Genomic DNA, 20,527 nt, shown 5'->3' with positions numbered 1-20,527 from the left:
GGGACGGAAAAACTTACAGGGACCAAAGTTCGAAGAAAAATTTTGTAGGGACTAAAACTGAAAAAATTAATGAGACCATTAATTTTGTAGGGACTAAAACTGAAAAAAATTTGTAGAAAGAAATTAATGAGACCATTAATTTCTTTCTCTTGATGAATTCAATGATTGATATTTCTTCCTCTCATCTCTCATATAAAAATGCTCTCACTTGATATGCTCCATATATATATATATATATATATATATATATATATATATATATATATATATATATATATATATATATGATTTGTACTAATTCTATCCTACCATAAAAATTATATCAAAAATTTTTAAATCTCATTTCAACCTTATTTTTAATTAGAATACATCATGGTGTTTTTTCTATACTATCTACATAATTATATTAGGATGAAATCTTTTAATTTGAAATTAAATCAAACCATGAACTTTTGTTTGATATTCATACCTTTATTATACCAAAAAAATAATTAAGATACATAATACGCAAATTATTTATAGCATACCTTTATGAATTAGGAAATGATAATTTCTAATTAAATTTAAAATTTTAATTTTTTTTGGACAGACGGGTTACCCACGACCCACACGGGACGGCCTATATTTTTTAGGGCTTTTTCGGGTCGGGCTAAAAAAGGCCGGATGTAAATGGACTCGAAAAATAAGGCCCAAGCCCTAACTTTTTTCGGACCTGATGAACCGGCTCATGGACTTCGGCTCATAGTTAAATCCGAAAGTATTAATGGAAATAAGTATATATATATATATATATATATATATATATATATATATATATATATATATATATATATGACAAAGTAAATACATTGGTGTTTTGGGCAAGCAATCTCCCACTAGCTATAAAAACCAAGTAGACATACTTTGTTTTCCATCAATTAAGTATGTGACTATCATGCTTTAGCTAAGCAAGTGGTTTCTTAAGTGTTGAACAACATTGTCTAATGTCGGTATTTTACATATCTCCAAATCTCATCTAAAGATAATCTCTCGAATGACATCAAAACATATTCATTTATGATTGGACCACTAACTATAAATTAAAACCATTAAAAAAAGGCATCCATATAGAAAATAAAATAAAAGTGGATGTATATTATAGATTTTTATAGAAGTATAGAAGTGTGTGTGAATGTGAATGGATCCAAAAATAAGTGAAAGGGAGGTGGTACTTTGAGAGAAGGCAAGGCAGTGTTGTGGCGATTGTCAGGCAATTCACTCTGAGATTGATCAGACCCAATTGTCCATCCATAGATGTAATGTAAGAGTCCCCACTTTTTTCTTCCCCTCTTTGTTTTATAGGTCCCACTTCAACACCTTCTCTTCATTCATCACATCACACACACACCCTTCTCTTCTCTTCTCTTCTCTTCCTCTTCACTCATTTATTTTTCTCTCTTCTCCACAACTACTTCAACGCAAAAACACTCCCTTCACTCTCCAAAATATTCCCTTCATGGACAAAAAAATCATTGATAGAGAAACACATGACTTAATGAATGTTGACTCATTCTCTCAACTTCCCTTCATCCGCCCTCCACCTAAAGAAAAAGGCATCCGCCTCTTCGGCATCGAGTTCGGCGGCCGAGCAGCCGCCGATGACATCGACGACTCCTCCGAGTCTCTCGAAACAACATTCGAGGTTGAAAACAACAACACCAACAAAGACACCAACACTAACACCAACAACAACAGCAGCAACAGCATCAGCAACAACAACAGCAGTAATAACTACATGGAAAACAACAGAAGATTTGAATGTCATTACTGTTGTAGAAACTTTCCAACTTCACAGGCTTTAGGAGGTCACCAAAACGCACACAAAAGAGAACGGCAACATGCAAAACGACAACACCTTCAATCAACCATGGTACATGCTACATCTTTCTCTGATCCACATCTCTACCATCATCATCATCAACAGCAACAACATCCTCTCTACAGATTCACATCATCATCACCATCCTCATTATCATCATCACCTTCTTATCCAACATGGAACTCAAACTCAGCCACTGCAAGATTCTATAACCATCCAACTTCTTCATACTCTCAACAACCTATCAATGGTAGTCCTTTAGCTTTCTGGAGAATCCCAAACGGCACCATCCAGAGTAACCCTAGTTTCAACCATGAACGTCCTCTCCCTTTACTTGCTTCCGAGGAAAGAGCGAATCCGTCTCAGGACGGATACGCACACGGAGTTCGTTCTAATGTTTCGCATAATCGCTACGTTTATGATACTAAACGTAGCGACCATGTTAGTTTAGATCTTCATCTCTAAATAACCAATTTTCTTGTTTATTTAGCTGTTGAAAAATCTATTTATATATATTAAGTTTGGTAATAACATCTCAATTATTATTCATACATATAACTTATATTATGATTTATTCACCAAATGAGAAACTTCATTCTGTTGCAATTTTTTTCTCATTCTCTTCCTTATATTAGATTTTAGGGTTTGAAGTTTGAACTTTGAACAATGAACCTTATTCTTAAAAATCATACAGATCTTAATTAGTACTACTATAGAGTGATTAATTTTAAATTAAATTTATGTATAGTTAGGTTGTTAGCTGAGAAAAAAACTGTGACTCACACGTGTGAGGATAATGTAAAGGGTACAATTGAATAGAGTTAGGTCTTTGGTGCGCATGAACATCTTGTCTAAACACACGTGTGGCAAAATCTATGAAACTGTCAAAGAAAGTGGGGTGATGAGAGAGGAGTTTTTTTTACTGATTTCAATGTTACAATGTAGTAATATCATGATGATAAGGTTTGATAATGGTCTGCTAAAATATTGCAGAAATGAAAGTGATATTTCCATGTCCATTTTAGCAGGAATAAAAAAAAATTAATTTCACTCATTTTGTTTTTTTTCAGTCACTAGAGTGTGACAGGTACTTATACACATGAATATGATCTTTGTGTATCAATATATTAGCTTAGTATTATGTCTTTTCTGTGTAAATCTAAGATTCAAGAAGTTATACATAGGAACCTTTTATTCTATATAGCTAGGGCAAATGTTGAGGGCATAGTAGTAATAAATGAGAGAAGGGTCAAGAGCATGTTCATTGTTCAAGAACATGTTGTTCTTTTTCTTTGTTCAATTTAGTATCTAGTTTAGGTTGACCCCAATTAAAACAATTGGTTGAGGATATTTAACATAAGTGGTCCTAAGATGTTACAATTTTCAAAGAAATTTTTATTTTATTTTTTATTTTAGAAACAAATGTTAGTTAAGTCATTATGATGTTAGTTTCATCCGTTCATCAGATGTCTATTAGCTCATCAGCCGAACTTTTTGTTAAAAAAATTTAGAAGTCTCTTAAGTTACCGGCTGAAATTTTTAAACTTTTAGTTAAAAATTATATCGATATCTCTGAACTCATTTGTCGAATTTTCTTAATTTTAAATAAAAATTCGGTGTGTGTCATAAAATTTGATATATATGTAATGAGTGAAGTGTTTGGCAATGATTAAAGAATTGAAGTTGACAATAGTGAATAATTAGTACTAAGTTGATAGGTAGTGTTGACCCACACACAAGCATATGGGTCAGATATTTATTATGCATTGTTTTACAAAACACAAATCATCATCACCATTCAAAGGAAGTATAGTGGTACCAATTTAAAGGGTTTTTTTGGGTTTTAAATGGCAAAACCAAACTTGAGAAAAGGATGTGTTGTATCTTTCTTCCTTTTCTCTTGAACAGCTTTAAGGAACATAAGAACATGGTAGTAGTTACACTGCCATCTTTATTTTCACATCATATGTACCATTTCTTTTACATCATTTTACTTCTTTTTTTCTTAACAAAAAATTATAATAATATTGTAAATAAATAGTAAGAAAAAAACTTAACTGTAAAAACTAAAGATAGGTTAGGTTTGTTAGTTTTATGGTGAATTGGAGATTCCTTCTCCTTAACAATAATAGACTGATAGTTATAGTACTGTTGTTTCTGTCTTCTTTAAACATCTATTATTTTTGCAGCATATAGAGTCAGAGATTTTATTTTCTACTAAAAATCAGATAAAAAATGCAATCACTCACATACACATGTTCAATGTCTATTTTCCACAAAATTTTGACCGACATGACTAAAAAAAACGATATAAAATTATTAGGACTGTGATTACACGAATAAATTGATATGTATATATAGTAATTATTATTAAGAAAGTTCTGATGGTAAGAAAAAGTATTTAACTAAAACTGTACATATTACAGTTCTAACTATGGCTTCAAGTACTTGTCCTATGTCCCATTTCTTACACTCATTTTTGAGTTCAATTCACGAGAAAAACCCGACAATCTTATTGGTTGGTAAATATTTAAATAACTTGTTTAGAGTGGCTTTTGTTTGTTGGGTCATGTATGTCATCAACCACTCAAAACAAACTCAAACAGTGTTATTCTTGAAAGGATCAACAACATTTTTGAGTTGCATGTAGATAAGATCTAGGGTCTTTAGTATAATTCAATTAATGATACCAAAAAGGTTTATATTTAACTAAAGATATTTATTTATTGTGAGACTCTTATTCACATTTTTTTAATATAGTAAGTATTTTATGGGGTATACAATTTTATTTCCCAAATTTTATTACACAAAATTCAACAAAAATTTTCAACTTCATCCCCAAAATCATTTATCCTTTTAAACTCCATTTGTTTTTCTAAATGATTTCTATGAATAAAATATTATTAGTTTTGTTTTAAATATGATATAAATGAATACTAGTAAGTTAAATGTTACTAGTTAAGTTAATTTAACCTGAACGAACATTAATAATGTATGATTTAAATGTTGGTTAATTTGGCATGAATTGATGAATGGTAATAATGTATGAGTTAAATGTTACTAAATTTTGTATGACTAAATTTATTTTTATCTAATGTATTAAAAGGTTAGTAATGTAATAATTTAGTTTTTCTATTTTGAAAATATATTTTTTTTCTTTTTTAAATTTAGTCTATTTTTGAAATTTAAGTCATTTTAATTTTTTAGATTTAGTTTTTGTTTTTCAAAATTATTATATCATTTAGTAAGTAAATAAATTAGTTATTATACTTTTTTAACAAATAAATTTTTAGTATACAATTATATTAAATTAGTTAATAAACTATACTATTGTTATACTATTTTTAAATATCATTTAAATAAATTAGTTAATAATTTTTTATTCGGACATATCTAGTGTATTCCCTCGCATGTCACAAAATGTTCAACATTCATTTTATTTATTCAATATAAGACTCTTATCCACCCATGATATACCAATAGGTTGATACCACTATCATTAACCAGGATTTTAAATTTCAATTGTAAATATAATCATGCGTGTTGCCATTTCGATCATTGTGTTTGTTGCAATGCACAATATTGTTGTGTTAACAATTCAGAGATATTTAAATGTATAATTCAGAGACGTTTATGTATGTGTAAATTGGTTGATAAGATGTTGGGCAAAAGATTGATAAATAGGTGACCTTCATCAAAGGGATTAAACTAGTTGTGACACAAATGTGGAACAAAGTTATTGATTCATATAAGTCTAAATGTTCATATATTGTTTTCAAGGCTTGCGTGCTCTCAAATAGCTTATCAATTTTGATGTATGTAGATCAACATAGCATATTTATATTCAGAGAAGGTTAAAGTAAAGTTATTTATACCTCAATCATTTTCTTTTTATTTTAGTGGTAGAGGGTCTGAGTGAGTTAATTATTTATTAGAGGTTTTCATTTGACCAACTTGAATCTAGTGATTTCTCGTTGAAAATATGTATATGATATTCTTCTTATTCACCAGCTGAGTATGGAGAATTTTTTAATAATAAAGATAAATCTTTGTTGATTTTTAACTTCCCTCCCACCTAAAGGTTAACTTCTCTAATAGTAGCTTAATAGAGATAAATGTTGATGATTTGTTTTATAGCTTTAACAATTATTTTTTAAACTATCTACTTGCTTGTCTAATTTCTATAGTCTCTCACACTTCCTCCGCTTGTGTGTGTTCATATAGTATGCATTGACCACTAGAGTAATACAAAATAAAATAAAAATTGCACAAACACATATCTTAGTAATGCAAAATTAAATTATATATATAAATTTTCAATAAAATCCCACATAGATTTGGTGAACAGAATATTCCCCTGTTATTTCTAGAGTTCATTTGTCTATAGTTTTGCCCTTATTATCTTTCAAAAGAAGTCCTAAACAAAAAAAAAAGAAGTGTTAAGAGAACTCATGAGAAAGCCCCACCAAAACTAATGAGAAAAAAAAAATATGAATAAAGACAATGGCACAATACTGCCGTAGTGTTAACATCAATCCAACTATGTGAAGACCCCACAAGTAAATGCAACATATAAAGTGCATGTGATGAGAAGAGAGCAAAGTCCATAATGAATACACACACAAACACAAAACACATTATTATGAGTTTAAAGAAAAAAGGACCACTTCAATTACTTTGAGAGATGGAGAGAGAGAGAGAGGGATAGAACAGTGGAATTTAAGAAACATCGGCCCACACCTCAATAAAGTTTTAAAACGAGGATGACAGTTTCTACAGTAAGTTTTCTTATTATGCCAACCTGCCCATAAGGCCCAAAATCTTCTACCTTTGTTTGTATATTTCGTATGTGTGTGATGGAAACTACTTGGTTAACATCTTGTGTCTATATGGTGAGTCTTTTGTTGGATCCTAAGTGCTTTTAAATCATCTTTTTGAATGTTATGAATCATTTCTTTTCATCTTTTGAAATTGTATTTTGATCCTATAAACTTATAAAATTATAAAATTATAAATTAACCCTTAAGTTGTTTGTCACGGTTCTCATTTCAACGTCTAACAAGATTGTTGAGTTAGTACGTCGTTAAAAACGTGATAAACGTCATCTCTAGATCACATGTTCGAATTCTACTAGATGCATGCTAAAGAAAATTTCATTGGGTTCGTTTATACAGCATTTTGATGTCTTCAAATGGATTTTCCTCTAGTAGACGATACGATTGGTCCATTCGAAGTAGCCTATTACAATGTTGGTATCACGTTTTTTCTTTAAAAATCACATCTATTTTATTTGTCTCATTTTCTCTAAGAAGTTAGTTTTTTAATTAAAGTCGCTCTCATATCTAAAGGCAACGGTTTTTTAAGATTTAGCAACGATTTTCTTGCGTTGTTGTATAGTTAAAATGTTGTACTAAATCAAATGTTATTGACTATCAATTAAGAAAAAATCACTCATCATTCACTATATTTAATCTAATCTTGAATCTTCATTCAACTTCTAAAATAAAATTGAATATTTTGTATTTAACCCAATAATCAAATAATTCAGAGAGACTAATCTCATCGTCTACATGCATGAGTCTCATTTAAGGTCAACACTAACGAATAATCCAACAAATAAATTATTTACATCTAGCAAATTCAAACCAGAATTCAAACCAATTACTATATAACAAACTAGTAACTAGTAGTAACAAATGTGATAGCCACCGTGATATTTACCCAACTAATGAATGGAAAAAAAAATAATGTAGAAAACACGTGGACCACAAGTGCAGTGTGAATGACAGTGGTTCAGTTGATCTTTCACATAGAGTAGGCACACCCACACACAACGCTATCATATATAATTGGTCTATTGAACCAGAACTACATGTGATACCCACCTAAAGAAATCAATTCTATGTTACCCTCTTTCTGTGCACTTGTCATAGGCTAGTACTCAAATTTAATACATTATTCATGTACAACCTTCCACCATCAAGTGGGAGAGACTCCTCTTCTCATTATGGCAACTCAACAAATATTATTTTCCCAAAACAAATACTATTCATACAATTATTATTATACCTATAGCTAGGTCTATGTCAAAATGGTGCATACATTATACATACATTGTTTAATTTTCATCTACCAAAGATCCTTCAATTAACAACTTTGTGCCCCACTTTTAATTCCTCAAATATATCATTTTACCATTTATGTTATTTCTTCCCATCCATCATGGATAGAAACTAGTAAGGGAATTTTTTTATTTCCTTTGTTTAAATTCCTTATGGTTACTTTCCATGTTTGGTCTTTAATTTGTTCATTCATTTTAATCATGATAGGGATGAATTTAAAGCTTTAGATACCAAAATAGATAGACACAACATTGTTTTGAAAATAACCTACTCAAATTATCCAATGCTGGTAATACATATAAATATGTTACAAATGAAGTATAGGGATCATTGAAACAATTGTAAACATGGAAATTTTTTTTAAGTAATAATGTCTATGACAAGTCAAATGTGTTACAGACATCATAGAGGTAAAATATAAATGATATAAAAATTTGTAATTCGATTCGGTGTAAAATCACATACGTTTGGAGGACGTTAACCTAATGAAAAAAATTTATTCCCTAACTTTTGCTTGGACTGATTTTTTTTGAATTGGTCGTCCAATGGGATGTTCTAACTTTTGCTTAAGTCACTTGTTTTCAAATTTTTGACTTAGTGAGCTTTCTTTTCTTTCTTTTTTTTATTCTTTTGATTTGAACAAATCATGTGACATTAATTAGCTTTGTCTTGAATTCTTAAGAGGGTTATGACTGCCTCGTTTCATGAAGGATGAAGGATAACCATTGTGGTTTCACATTTTCTAGCCTTTTGATACGTATATGGCGTGTTTGACCCTTGGATGCACAATCCTTTTTGAAATCTGAACACTTGGTCAAACTAACTGAAGACTACCCTGTCCCGGGTTAAAAGTTTAGGGTTTTTTCACATAGAAAAGAAACTCCTATTTAAAGGCTTAAAGGGGTTATCAAGGGAATATCTTCCTTATATCTCCAGTGTTTGAGAATTTGAAACAATGCATGTACATCACCAGTAGGGTTTTATTTAAAAGCATACAACCAGAAATTTTGCTTTTTTTCATATCATCATCCTCCCTCCAATCTCTGCCTAAGCGAGAGTTTGGAAAAAGCAATTGGTATCATGATGCATAAAACAAATAAACATGAGTGAAACGAATGGATCACTTCAAGACAAACATATTCATTGTATTAATATTAGCATTAAAAAACAAAAAAGTTTCTACATGCCAACAGTGCATTGAAAAACAAGAAATATTACAAATGAAAAAGCAATAAGAATACTAAAAAACTGAGAAGGCTTTCTCCATTTAGACTTGTGCTGAAGGAAACGTCTTTCAAACTTCAGGGCTACCATCACTAGAGATTCATTCATGCTTTGGAAAAGGATTGGCTTGAACATTAGGACCAATGTCTCGGAAAGACAAAATATCGGCACGAGTCAATCTTTGAACTTCAACCTTTAGATCCCAACAATCTTCTAAACTGTGACTGGGAACATCCTGGTGAAAAGCGCAAGTAACATCAGCATTGTACCACCATGGAATATTCTCTAGAATAGGAGGTGGTGACCTTGTCTGAACCAAATTCTTACGAATCAGAGCAGGGAACAATTATGTGTAGGTCATAGGGATAGGATCAAAATTAGGCTTTCGCGAAGAATGATTTTGTCGATTCTGTTATTACGAATATGCAGGAGTTATCGGAGCTGCATTCACAATGGGAGTTACTGACACAACTTGCTGAGGTTGATAACTATCTTTTCCCTTGGACTGGCTATTCCTTCCATGAGAAACTGCATTAGCGTCTGATTTATTCTTCTTCTGAAAAGAAAAACCATACTTCTTTGCATTGCTAGATGGATTGTCATTCTGAACCAGACGACCTTCTCTCACAGCTTCTTCAAGACTAACACCCATACCCACCATTTCAGTGAAATCTACAGGAGCACTTGCAATCATCCTCTCATAGTAAAATAGCCCAAGAGTCTTCAGGAAAATCTTAGTCATCTATTTCTCTTCCATGGGAGGAATTACTTGTGCGGCTACCTCACGCCATCTCTGAGCATATTCTTTAAATGATTATTTTTCTTTCTGCATCATAGCTCTCAATTGATCTCGGTCAGGAGCCATGTCCACATTGTATTTGTATTGCTTAACAAACGCCTCAGCTTGGTTGTTGAAAGTGCGAATATGGGTGCTATCAAGGCCCATATACCACTTGGAAGCAGCTCTAGTCAAACTGTCTTGGAAATAATGGATCAACAGACGCTGATCATCAGTGTGAGTGGACATCTTTCTTACATACATCACCAGATGTGCCTGAGGACATGAATTTCCCTTATACTTCTTAAATTTTGACAACTTGAACTTAGCAGGTACTTTCACATTGGGAGCAAGACAGAGGTCATGCACATTCTTTCCAAACAATTCTTTCCCACGAAAGACTTTCATCTTTTTCTGCAATTCTTCAAACTGATCTTGAAAACCATCCATTGTGTTGTGAATACCCAAACCCTCACTTGGTACAACATCATAAATGGGCTCTGCGACAAATGGACCAGTGTGAACAATAGAAGGTGTAGTGACCCTGATAGGAGTCAAAGGACGGGTCATTTCAGGAGCAGACAAATAGCCTTCAGGCATGCCATAGAGATATCCATTGGGCATACGTTGCTGATTAGCAGCAGCAGTTGGAATTACAGGAATGGTTGCAGAAACAATCTCTGAAATCACAGTAGTCTAACATTGTGGCTGACCTTGAGCTTGAGCATTGAAAGGAGGAGGAACCTGATTCTGATTCTGAGCAGCCATCAGTGTCTTGACTAGAGCGGTGAGACGCTCCACTCCTAATCTCAAATTAACAACCTCTTCACGTAGCTCTCTGTTCTCTTGCTCGAGTCTTTCCATCTTATTTTTGCAGTTAGCTCGGGTGTTATACCGGTGAGACAGCTTGGTTATGTATGAAGAACACTTAATAAGACCCTGGAAAACCTCTTGAAAGCAAGACCAAAATGCCACATGATGCATGAAATGCCAAAAATGCAAATGGTTTAATATTTGTGTTTCAAGGAACTTTAAGATGATAAACAATTTGCAAACATCACAAAGGAACATAATTAAAATAACTGAAAACTCATTTCATTAATGGATAAAAGAATTACAACTGAAGTACACAGTTTCATAATCCTATCTAAGACAAAAAGGAAATTTAAGTCCTAGCCAAATCAGGATGAAGTCCCAACAGTGGTCTGTAACATCTTCATGAGTTTCTTGATCTTAGACTCATAGTACTCTTGCATCTTGGTCTTCTCCTTGATCAGCTTGTCTATAACTCCCTTCCAAGCACCTGATTCAGCGGGAATATCGGAATACTCATGCAATGGTACAATGCTAGAGGAAAATAAATTCTCTTGCACTCTTCTCTTCTTGTTGGCTTTCCCAACTGGAGCATCCTTCTGGAAAATCTGATCATCCTTTTGTTGAAGCAAGACAAGTTTCTGAAGAAGCAATTCATTAGGCTTAGGAATTTCCTCCAAATCGGTGAACGGGATTTTATTGGAAACAGGAATTCCAACCAAATTAGCATACTCTTCTAACGTAGGCAACAACTAGTAATCAGGAAATGTGAAACATCTGTAGATAGGATCGTAAAACTGGACCAAAGTGTTAAGAAGTCCCTCTTTAACTCTGCTGAATAAGATATGCAGAAGTCTTCCATGGCGCTTTGCTAAACCATCACCATCCACAACCAAAGTGGCTAATTTCCTCAAATCTTCCAACTTAGGCTTTGGGAAACTGTACTTGTGAGTAAACCTCCTTCCAGATTCCATGGTCTCTATATCTCTGAGTTTGCAAATAGAAATCCTTAGTTCCTTGAAACTCAAATAAAAAGGATCTCTTTTTTATGGATGCATGAATGCATGAATGCAACAACCACAATCAAGAGCACACAGTCACACAAGATCATACAAAAAAGGTTCAAAGGTTTGATGTCATGAGCATGGAGCCATGGGTCTACCCAACCACAAGGTGTGTACTAAGGTGTTTTTGTACTTGTAGATCGGGTTCTAAAAGTTCCCGAGGTCTGCATTCCATCTTTAGAATATTATCGGTTTAAGCAATTTACTCACCAACCAACAATATTCTCAAGGGAAACTCGCTCGAGTGTAATATTGCGTGTGTCATACCCCAAAATTTTCCCTCCAAATTTCAAGATATTTTGGCTTCAAAATGATCTCCTTGTATCCTAGGGTTCTCAAACTGCTCAAGAACACTCAGGTTTTCATCAAGCTAAGCTTCTCCTAAGTGGTAGGCCTTCTACTAGGGTTTTGATGTTCATCAAAGAATATGGAATTTCCAAGGCCTCAAGTGGACTTCATGGTATCTTACAGGACCCAGGGCATCCTCATGCCAAGTTTCAGGCCTCGATTCACAAGATTGCCGAGTTAATTGCTCAGGTGATCAATAGTCGATTGATTTGACCTAAAAGTCAACTATGGTCAATTTATAGTCAAAACTCCTGATTTTTTGTCAACATCAACATTTTGAGGTTATATTCATCATTTAATCAAGGTTTGATCATGATTCATCAAGAAAAACTTCAAAGTCAACAAAAGTCAAAGTTTCCAAATTAGGGTTTTTGAACTAAAAGTCAACTGAACTTTGACCAGCCATAACTCTCAAATGGTTCATCAGAAATTGTTCAACCAAAACTCATTCTCAAGGAACTTCAATTCTCTACAAATTGGATGTTGGGCCCAAGACCAAGAAATGCATCACTTGAGAGATATGAGCCAAAACATTACAAGTCCTTTTAAAAGTCAACAAAAAGCTGTTTTTTGTCAGCACCAATATCATCAAGATAAAATCTCCAAATGCTAAAAATGTTCCAAAGTGGGTTGTATAGGACATCTTGGGCTTTCTAAAAAGTCCTAGAACACCTTCATAGGATAAAAATTGAGAGAATTATGATTTATAGAAGTTGGCTAAAATTCAAGAAAAGCATAAAACCCTAATTGATGGATTTGGATTTTTTGAGTATTGGGCCCAAGGTTTTGGATTTCCCATGTGATTACAAGCTCATGGGAGGCCCATAAGTCAATCCCCTTTTATTTTATGATTTTTATTCTTTTAATTTTTAATTTATTCATTTATATTCAAATTAAATCCAAGAAAATCATAATTAAATGGGAAAATACTATTTGATTAATTCTCCAATTATTCAATCAGTTCAAAATCAATCCAATGGCCAATTTTAATATAATTAGGATTAGAATTGTTCTAATTAGGTTAGTTAAATTAATCTCTTTAGGTTTAATCATTCAAATAAAAATAATTTTTAATTAATTAGATTAATTAGGTTTTTTAACCAATTTTAATTAATTAGATTAATTAGTTTTTTAAAAAATTTTAATTAATTATATTAATTAGATAGATATTAGGATTAATTGATATTAATTAAGTTTCTACCTTTTTTCCTCAAAAGCTCGAATCCTCGATTCTTCTTCTCCATCTCAAACTCCAATGATTGTCGCATGACTATTTTTGCTATTATTTAATTACTTATTTAATTGTTCATTTAAATATAGAAGTTGTATAGGTTGCAATTTTTGGATGTAATAGTAATTAGGGTTTACTTTTCCGCATTTACTTTCCGCACTTCCCTCGATTTTTTGGTTTTGTACTCCCCTAATCCCCGAAGCCATGTAATAGCTTAGGTTTACTTTTCTGCATTTTTATTCTGTATATATTTAACTGCTAGATGTATGTTTAGGATTGTATGACAAAATATTTAAAATCAATCGCTAGCTAACCTTAACTCGAGATAAATAAATACTCGAATCTAACACACTTCGCACACACCCACCTTTAGGGTAACCCTCTCTTCCGTTGCCTTTCAAATAATACTCAAGTCCCTCGAGCGTAGGGATACCTTAACATATGCTGCTTAAGATCCTAAATCATCATAGTCCCTTCGAAATAAAGATCATAATCCCTTCGAGTTTCCTACGATAAAATGATCTCGTCCCTCGAGTTGCCTACGATTAATGATGATAGTCCCTTCAGATTGCTAAGGTATCCTTACATGTTGCCTTCACATCAAATGCATAGGACTTCATACCCACTTATGGTATGGATAGCCGCTATGATCATTCGATGACTCTTTGATGTCCCTTTACATCCAATGTATAGGACTACATGTCCCTATATGGTATGGATAATACTATCGCTCAAGGAAAATCCTTAGAATAGGAAAGACCTTACAAAATTAGGGTAGGTGTAATTTGGTGGGAGAACTGACTTTTTATAAATGTTGCAGATAGCAAGAGTCGCCACCGACTTTTATTTTATCCAATTTAATAGAAAGGCTAAAAGAACAGAAAAAAACCTTTTTGAAAGAGATTGAGTTCGGGGGGTAGGTTATACAAAGGGAAGGTTTAAAGCACCATTTGTATCCATGGTTATCCATGGGCTCTTAATTGCTTTGCTCACTTTTGAATTGTTTGAAATGTTTGAAGTGTCGTGTGTGTTTAGAAAATATTTTTGAATAAGGACTTTAGCTTGTAAATAAGCGTAGCCTTGTTTTGAAAGTATTTGAAAAGAGAGGTGTGACAAGTAATTTGAAAGTTGAATTGAATGTGAGCAAGCATTTAAGAACACCTACCCTAAGATTGTCTTTTTGTTCTTTAAGTCTTTCGGGCGAAAGGGTCTATCCATACCATGAGAGGGCAGGAAGTCTTTCAATTGGATGTAAAGGGTCATCGAGAAATTATCGTTTGCAATAAGACTGACCCTGCCATAAAGAGGGAAAGTAGTCTAAGGGAAGGATATAATAGTCATTCAATCTTTTTAGGCAACATGCGAGGATACCTTAGCAATTGGGACGATCATCATTTAAACCGAGGCAACATCGAAGGACAAGATCATTTTGTTGAGGCAACTTCGAAGGGACATATGATCTTATGATGATTTATGAACTGAGGGCAACATTTGCTTTAGGTATCCTAGGAATCGAGGGACTTGACTATTTTTTAGTATAATTAGAGGCAACAGGCAACAAGAAGGGTCACCCTAAAGGTGTGTGTGTGGCACAATCACGTGATTCAATTCAAATATTTATCTTATAAAATTAGTGATACTAGGTTCAGTTCAGGGTTTATCACTCCCTAGGGTTACTAACCACGCAGTTAAATAATAGTTATATTGTACGGAAACTTAAAGGCAGACAATAAACCTACAACTATTACAAGGCTTTGGGGCAGTTACATAATAGAGGAAGAATGGAGCGCGAAAATAAAAACCTAACTATTACAAAAAACCTTTTGCAAACCTATACACATTTTCTAGAATTTAAATGGCAGGAAAACAAACAATTAAATAAATAGCATAAAATAAAGGCAGAAATAAAAGCATAAATTAAATAAAGGCAGAAATTAAATGAAAACAGAAATTAACTAAAAACAGCAATTAAATAAAGGTAAAAAATTAAATAAAAGCATTCGACAATCATTGGAGTATGAGGTGAGAAAATAATCGCGTTTGAATAAATTTAATGTTTAATTACAAAAGGCAAACCTAAACCTTAAGGTCGAAAACCTAATGGGGACATTAACCTAGCTTACAGTTAATGGGCAATACCTACCAAAACTTTTTGGGTTATCTATGATTTTTGAAGTTGAGGTTAATTACTAACTAAATTAATTACCAAAATTATCTAATTTAAATAAAATAAAAAAATTAACCCTAATTATTTAAATCTAAATTATAAGCTAATCAACCTAATTTTCCTAAAAAAACCTAATTAAAATTAACCTAATTAAATTAATTAATTTTTTAATCCTAATTACCTAATTAAAATTAATCTAAGTCTATTTAATTATTTATTGGTTAATAAAAGATTAATTAAGTTAACTAAAAGGTTAATTCTAATAATTAAAAAGAAATAAATAAATACATAAAACAAAGAAGGAAAATAAAGGAAAACCTGGAGGGGACGTTTGATTCAGTGCAACCATCTCCTGGGGACGCACCATGGAGCATCGTATTTGGTCCTTCAGATCTAGTAAAACAAGGATCCGTTGGCTGGGACGTGAGGTTACAGTGGGGAGATCTGCAGGTGCGCTGTACTGGATCTGCGAGGCGAAAGTAACAATTAAATGGAACAAAAATAAACGTAGCAACCAGGAATCGAGCTCGCGCCTTGAAGAATAAGAGAACTAATAGTACACTTTCAACCACTTGGCCACTTTTTATCCGCTGTTAAGGTAACAGTTAACATTGAATAAATATAAAAAATAGCCTCAATTGGAAAAGTCAGACGTGGGCCTTGGAATTGGAAGCTATTGAATCAGAGACGGAGAGAGAGAGTGGTTTCGTTGACCAGCCAGTAGCACCACTCCACCCGTGATCATTAGAGTCAGCCATCCACCTCATCATCTTCTTCCTTCTCACCTGTGGAATTTGATGCGGATTTTCATACGCGTTTTCTTGCGGATTTTCCCATGTATCCTAAGTCATCCATGGCATGAACTGGGAACCTGCATAATCAAAATCAATCGAGAAACAAAGTTGCCCATATTATATATTTGGGACATTACGAATCCAATGGTGTTCTTTTCATGTCCTGCAAGTGCCTGCATCACCCCAACCGAAACTTCACAAACTCAAAGCCCTAGCCATGGTGATTGGTGATTCCATCCCCAAACCTCACATGTGCTGCGTCAAGATCGTTCTAAGGTGGTCCCTGAATGCATTTACACTCATAAAATTAGTCAACAATGTGTATTTAAATAGATTCGAACGTAAATATTACCAACAATGGTGAGTTCGAAAGGGCTTATTCTGGGCACTATGAGAGCCGGTCTTGGACCTGGGGAGGCTCCTGAGTATCTCAAGGAAGACTTTGGATCACTGACTTGGGCTGAAAACTTCTGGAAAATTGATTTTGAACTTTTACGATTCTTGGGAAAATCTCTTCCTTTGAACCCTAGTTCTCTCCACCCTTTTTTTCGTCCTTGAGCATATGTGTCTCTTGTGTTTAAATAGAGGAATTTTTTAGGTCAAGTAACATAGAAAAATATTTTGCTTTGGTCAAGAAAATATTTGATTTTCAATTTGCATTAAAACTTGATTTTTTGTTTCAATTTTGTTCATCTCTCTCCAATCTCCCTTTCCATGAAATTGGATCATATATTTGATGGATTGTATAATTGGAACTGATTGGAAAATCAAATCTTGAATTTAAAACAAATTATTCTAATTTTATATGATTTATCAATATTTAAATGAATTAAAATCCAAATAAATAAAAATAAATATTATAAAAATAAAATAGTTATTCTAAGAGTGATCATAAGGCCCATAGTCTAGTTTTAAACCCATATCTTAGGCCCATTGGTTCAAAAACAACAAATTGTGCAATTAGGGTTTTGTGCTTTTCTTGAAAATCGATCAACTTGCGCAAGCGATAACTCAATCAATTTTTGTCATATGGAGATGATCCAGGACTTTTTGGAAAGCCCAAGATATACTCTAAAAGCCACTTTCGAACATAATTTCCATTTGTAGTTTTTATCTTGATGATATTACTCCTGACAAAAAATAGCTTTTTGCGATCTTCTAGAAGGACCTATAATGTTTTGGCTCATATCTCCAAAATGAAGCCTTTTTGGACTTGGCTTTAGAGAGATAAAGTTGTATAGAATTCAATTTCCTTCAAAATGAGCTTTGGATGGGGAATTTCTGATGTTCCATGTGAAAGTTATGGCTGGTCAAAGTTGGGTTGACTTTCTCCTTAAAAACCCTAATTTAGAAACTTAGGTTTTTGATGGTGTTGGAGCTTTTCTTAATGGATCATGATCAACCCTTGATCAAATGATGAATATAACATTAAAATGTTGATGTTGACCAAAAATCAGAAATTTTGACTGTGATTTGACCATAGTTTGACTTTTTAGGTCAACTAGTCGATTGTTGACTATCGGAGTTGTTGACTGAGTAATCTTAGGAATCAGATCTTGAAACTTGAGGTGAGGATACTATGAATCATATGAGAGGCCATGGAGTCCACTTGAGGGGTCAGAACCTTATTTTACTTTGAAAGAAGCACAACCCTGGTTGTGGGTTGATTGCTTAGGAGAGAGATAGTCAAGCTTATTTCTCAGTGCTTGGACCAAAAAATTGATGGGAAAATTTTGGGGTATGACAGTTGGTAACTCTTAAGTGCTTGCTCACAACAAATCAAATGCTTTTCACACCCTGTTTTTTAACATTGTCTTTTTAGACATTTTCAAAAGTAAATTGTTTTTCTACACATACATTACACTCTTTCAAACAAATCAAAAAATTTAAAAGTGAGCTAAGCAATTAAGAGCACATGGATAACCATGGATACAAAGGGTGCTAACACCTTCACTTTGTATAACCTACCCCCCGAACTCAAAATATTTTAAAAGGTCTTACCTGTTCTTTTTGCCTTTCCTAATTGGATAAAATAAAAGTCGGTGGCGACTCTTGCTATCCGCGCATTTTTAAAAAAAGTCAGTTCTCCCACCGTATTACAAAGTGACAACTAATAAGGTCTACACCTAACTAGTCTCCGCACTACATCCTAAAAGGCTAAGATGGGATAAGGGGTTCTAAGGTCCTCAGCTTTACAGAAACAACTAAAAGTAACAATGCTTTCACGACTGACTCGTTCAACACTATCACCTTTAACCAAGCCATTCTCCACTGAGTGGTGGATCTCAAGCCAACTCATTAAGGAATAACTCCACATCAGCCAAAATGACTATACCACCGCCTATCTTAATGTACACTCAAGTCCGGGTATAGGACTTATCTCACACAAAGGAACCACCAAGCACCAGAATAAAAAGAACAAACAAAGTAGACAAAGAACACAATAATATATACAGATAATAATATACACAGATGAACAAAGATAGGCTTAACACACTTAGAGTACTAATCCCCATTGAAGTCGCAACTTTTTCTGTAGCGGAGAAAATCTGATATCAAAGCCATTAGATTGACTTGACTCTTTATTTAAGTGAAAGTCGTCACCGCACTTTATTGTTTCCAAAGGAAATGGGAAAAGAGCGAAATAAACCCAATTTTTTTTTAAAACAAAAGAGAGATCTTAGGTACGGGTGTTGATTATACAAGGGGAAGGTTTTAAGCACCCCTCATATCTGTGGTACTCCACAAGAACCTTTTTGAAAATCTGTGTTAAAAAAGATATTGTGTGCAAAAGAAAGGTTTGTTTGATTTTAAAATAAGCTCGGCAAGACATTACATCATGTGCCTACATACCTCCTCGGTGCAATGGAGAAGTCAGAGCTAATGTAGTTCCACTTAAAAGGGAAGATTTTTAAAAGGAATAAGCACTTTATCATCATAGGAGAGAATACTCAGCCATTGATTTTTAACATGAGAACAGATGGATTCTTTTCATCACAAATGAAAGAAGGGCTCCAACTTGGATAAAATCAACAAGTATGCCACTAGATCTCTCAAGTGGAAAAGATTCCATCATATTAATCAATGTCAAAATCGTGGGGTATCGCAACTCACTACAACAATTAATCGTATTTAAACTTTGAAAGGAATTCCAACAAGGGCAAAGAGATATTTTAAAGAAAGATTTTTAAATATTTTTCAAAAATAAGAAGATTTTAGAAAAAGGGAGAAGATTTTGAAAATCTAAGAAGGGGAGGAGATGAAGGGACTATCCTAGAGCATAAAATAAAAGCTAAGGAAAAGAACGCTCTAACCAGATAAGAAGCCAACACTTGACATTAAGAGTCAAGGTAGATTTCCCATCCTTTGGACTACCAACACTAAGCCAACATAATACCACTTGGGGATCCAGATGAACTTATTATCTTTAGCACCACTTGCACCAAGCCTTTGGAATACAATATAAAATCTTGACAAAAATCGGGCAGAGTAACGGCTGTGTACAAATGAATTCCTTATCACAATGCCTCAGAATTAACCATCAAGGACTTTCGAGGAAATACCTGCATACACAAACAGAAAACAACCCAATGCCTTGGAGTAAACTCCAAGGACTTCCAGACCGAATAAAAACAGGATAACAAGGTCCAGAGGTGTTAAGTCCAAAAGGTCCAGGTCTCCAAAATGCTCGGGATAGTAACCAATAGTCCATAAAGAGCCTTAAGTATTTTTTATCGTTTTCAGTTGATTATTAATGTTTTAGCACAAAAAGATTAAATATGGTCCAAATGGATAAAAGAAAAATAGCGGAAACATAAACACACGTGTCATACCCCAAAATTTGCCCATCTCATTTTACTGTCAAGCTCATACAATGATTCAATGCTCAAGGGTTAACCTAAGGCACACTCTCCTAATCAAGGGGTCCTCAAATTAGGGTTTTGGATTTGCTAAGGAGAAAGGATGTATCAAGGCCTCTCATATGCCTCAAAGAATCTCACATCAAGCATCAAGCTCTGACTCACAAGATTGCTCAGTCAAAAGTTCAGAAATCGACAAAACTCAAAGTTTCTAAATTAGGGTTTTTGACCTAAAAGTCAACTAAACTTTGACCAGCCATAACTTTCA

At 33.5% G+C, this 20,527-nt stretch overlaps 1 protein-coding gene across 1 annotated transcript; it reads left to right on the top strand.

Annotated features, from left to right (window-relative positions):
• The first annotated feature begins 1,163 nt into the window (after window positions 1-1,163).
• On the top strand, window positions 1,164-2,407 carry LOC131621199 (zinc finger protein 8-like). Its single transcript, XM_058892343.1, has one exon. The coding sequence runs from the start codon at window positions 1,496-1,498 to the stop codon at window positions 2,321-2,323; it is 828 nt and encodes a 275-aa protein (XP_058748326.1). The 5' UTR covers window positions 1,164-1,495; the 3' UTR covers window positions 2,324-2,407.
• Window positions 2,408-20,527: the final 18,120 nt, after the last annotated feature.

This window comes from Vicia villosa, linkage group LG1, assembly GCF_029867415.1.
Source record: "Vicia villosa cultivar HV-30 ecotype Madison, WI linkage group LG1, Vvil1.0, whole genome shotgun sequence".
In the NCBI taxonomy this organism is placed as follows: Eukaryota; Viridiplantae; Streptophyta; class Magnoliopsida; order Fabales; family Fabaceae; genus Vicia; species Vicia villosa.
Note: the sequence above shows the minus strand (reverse complement) of the source record. Positions and strands in the feature narration are given on the sequence as shown.

Excerpts from the sequence above, each read along its gene's own strand:
- LOC131621199 (XM_058892343.1), top strand. The coding sequence starts at position 1,496 with ATGGACAAAAAAATCATTGATAGAGAAACACATGACTTAATGAATGTT.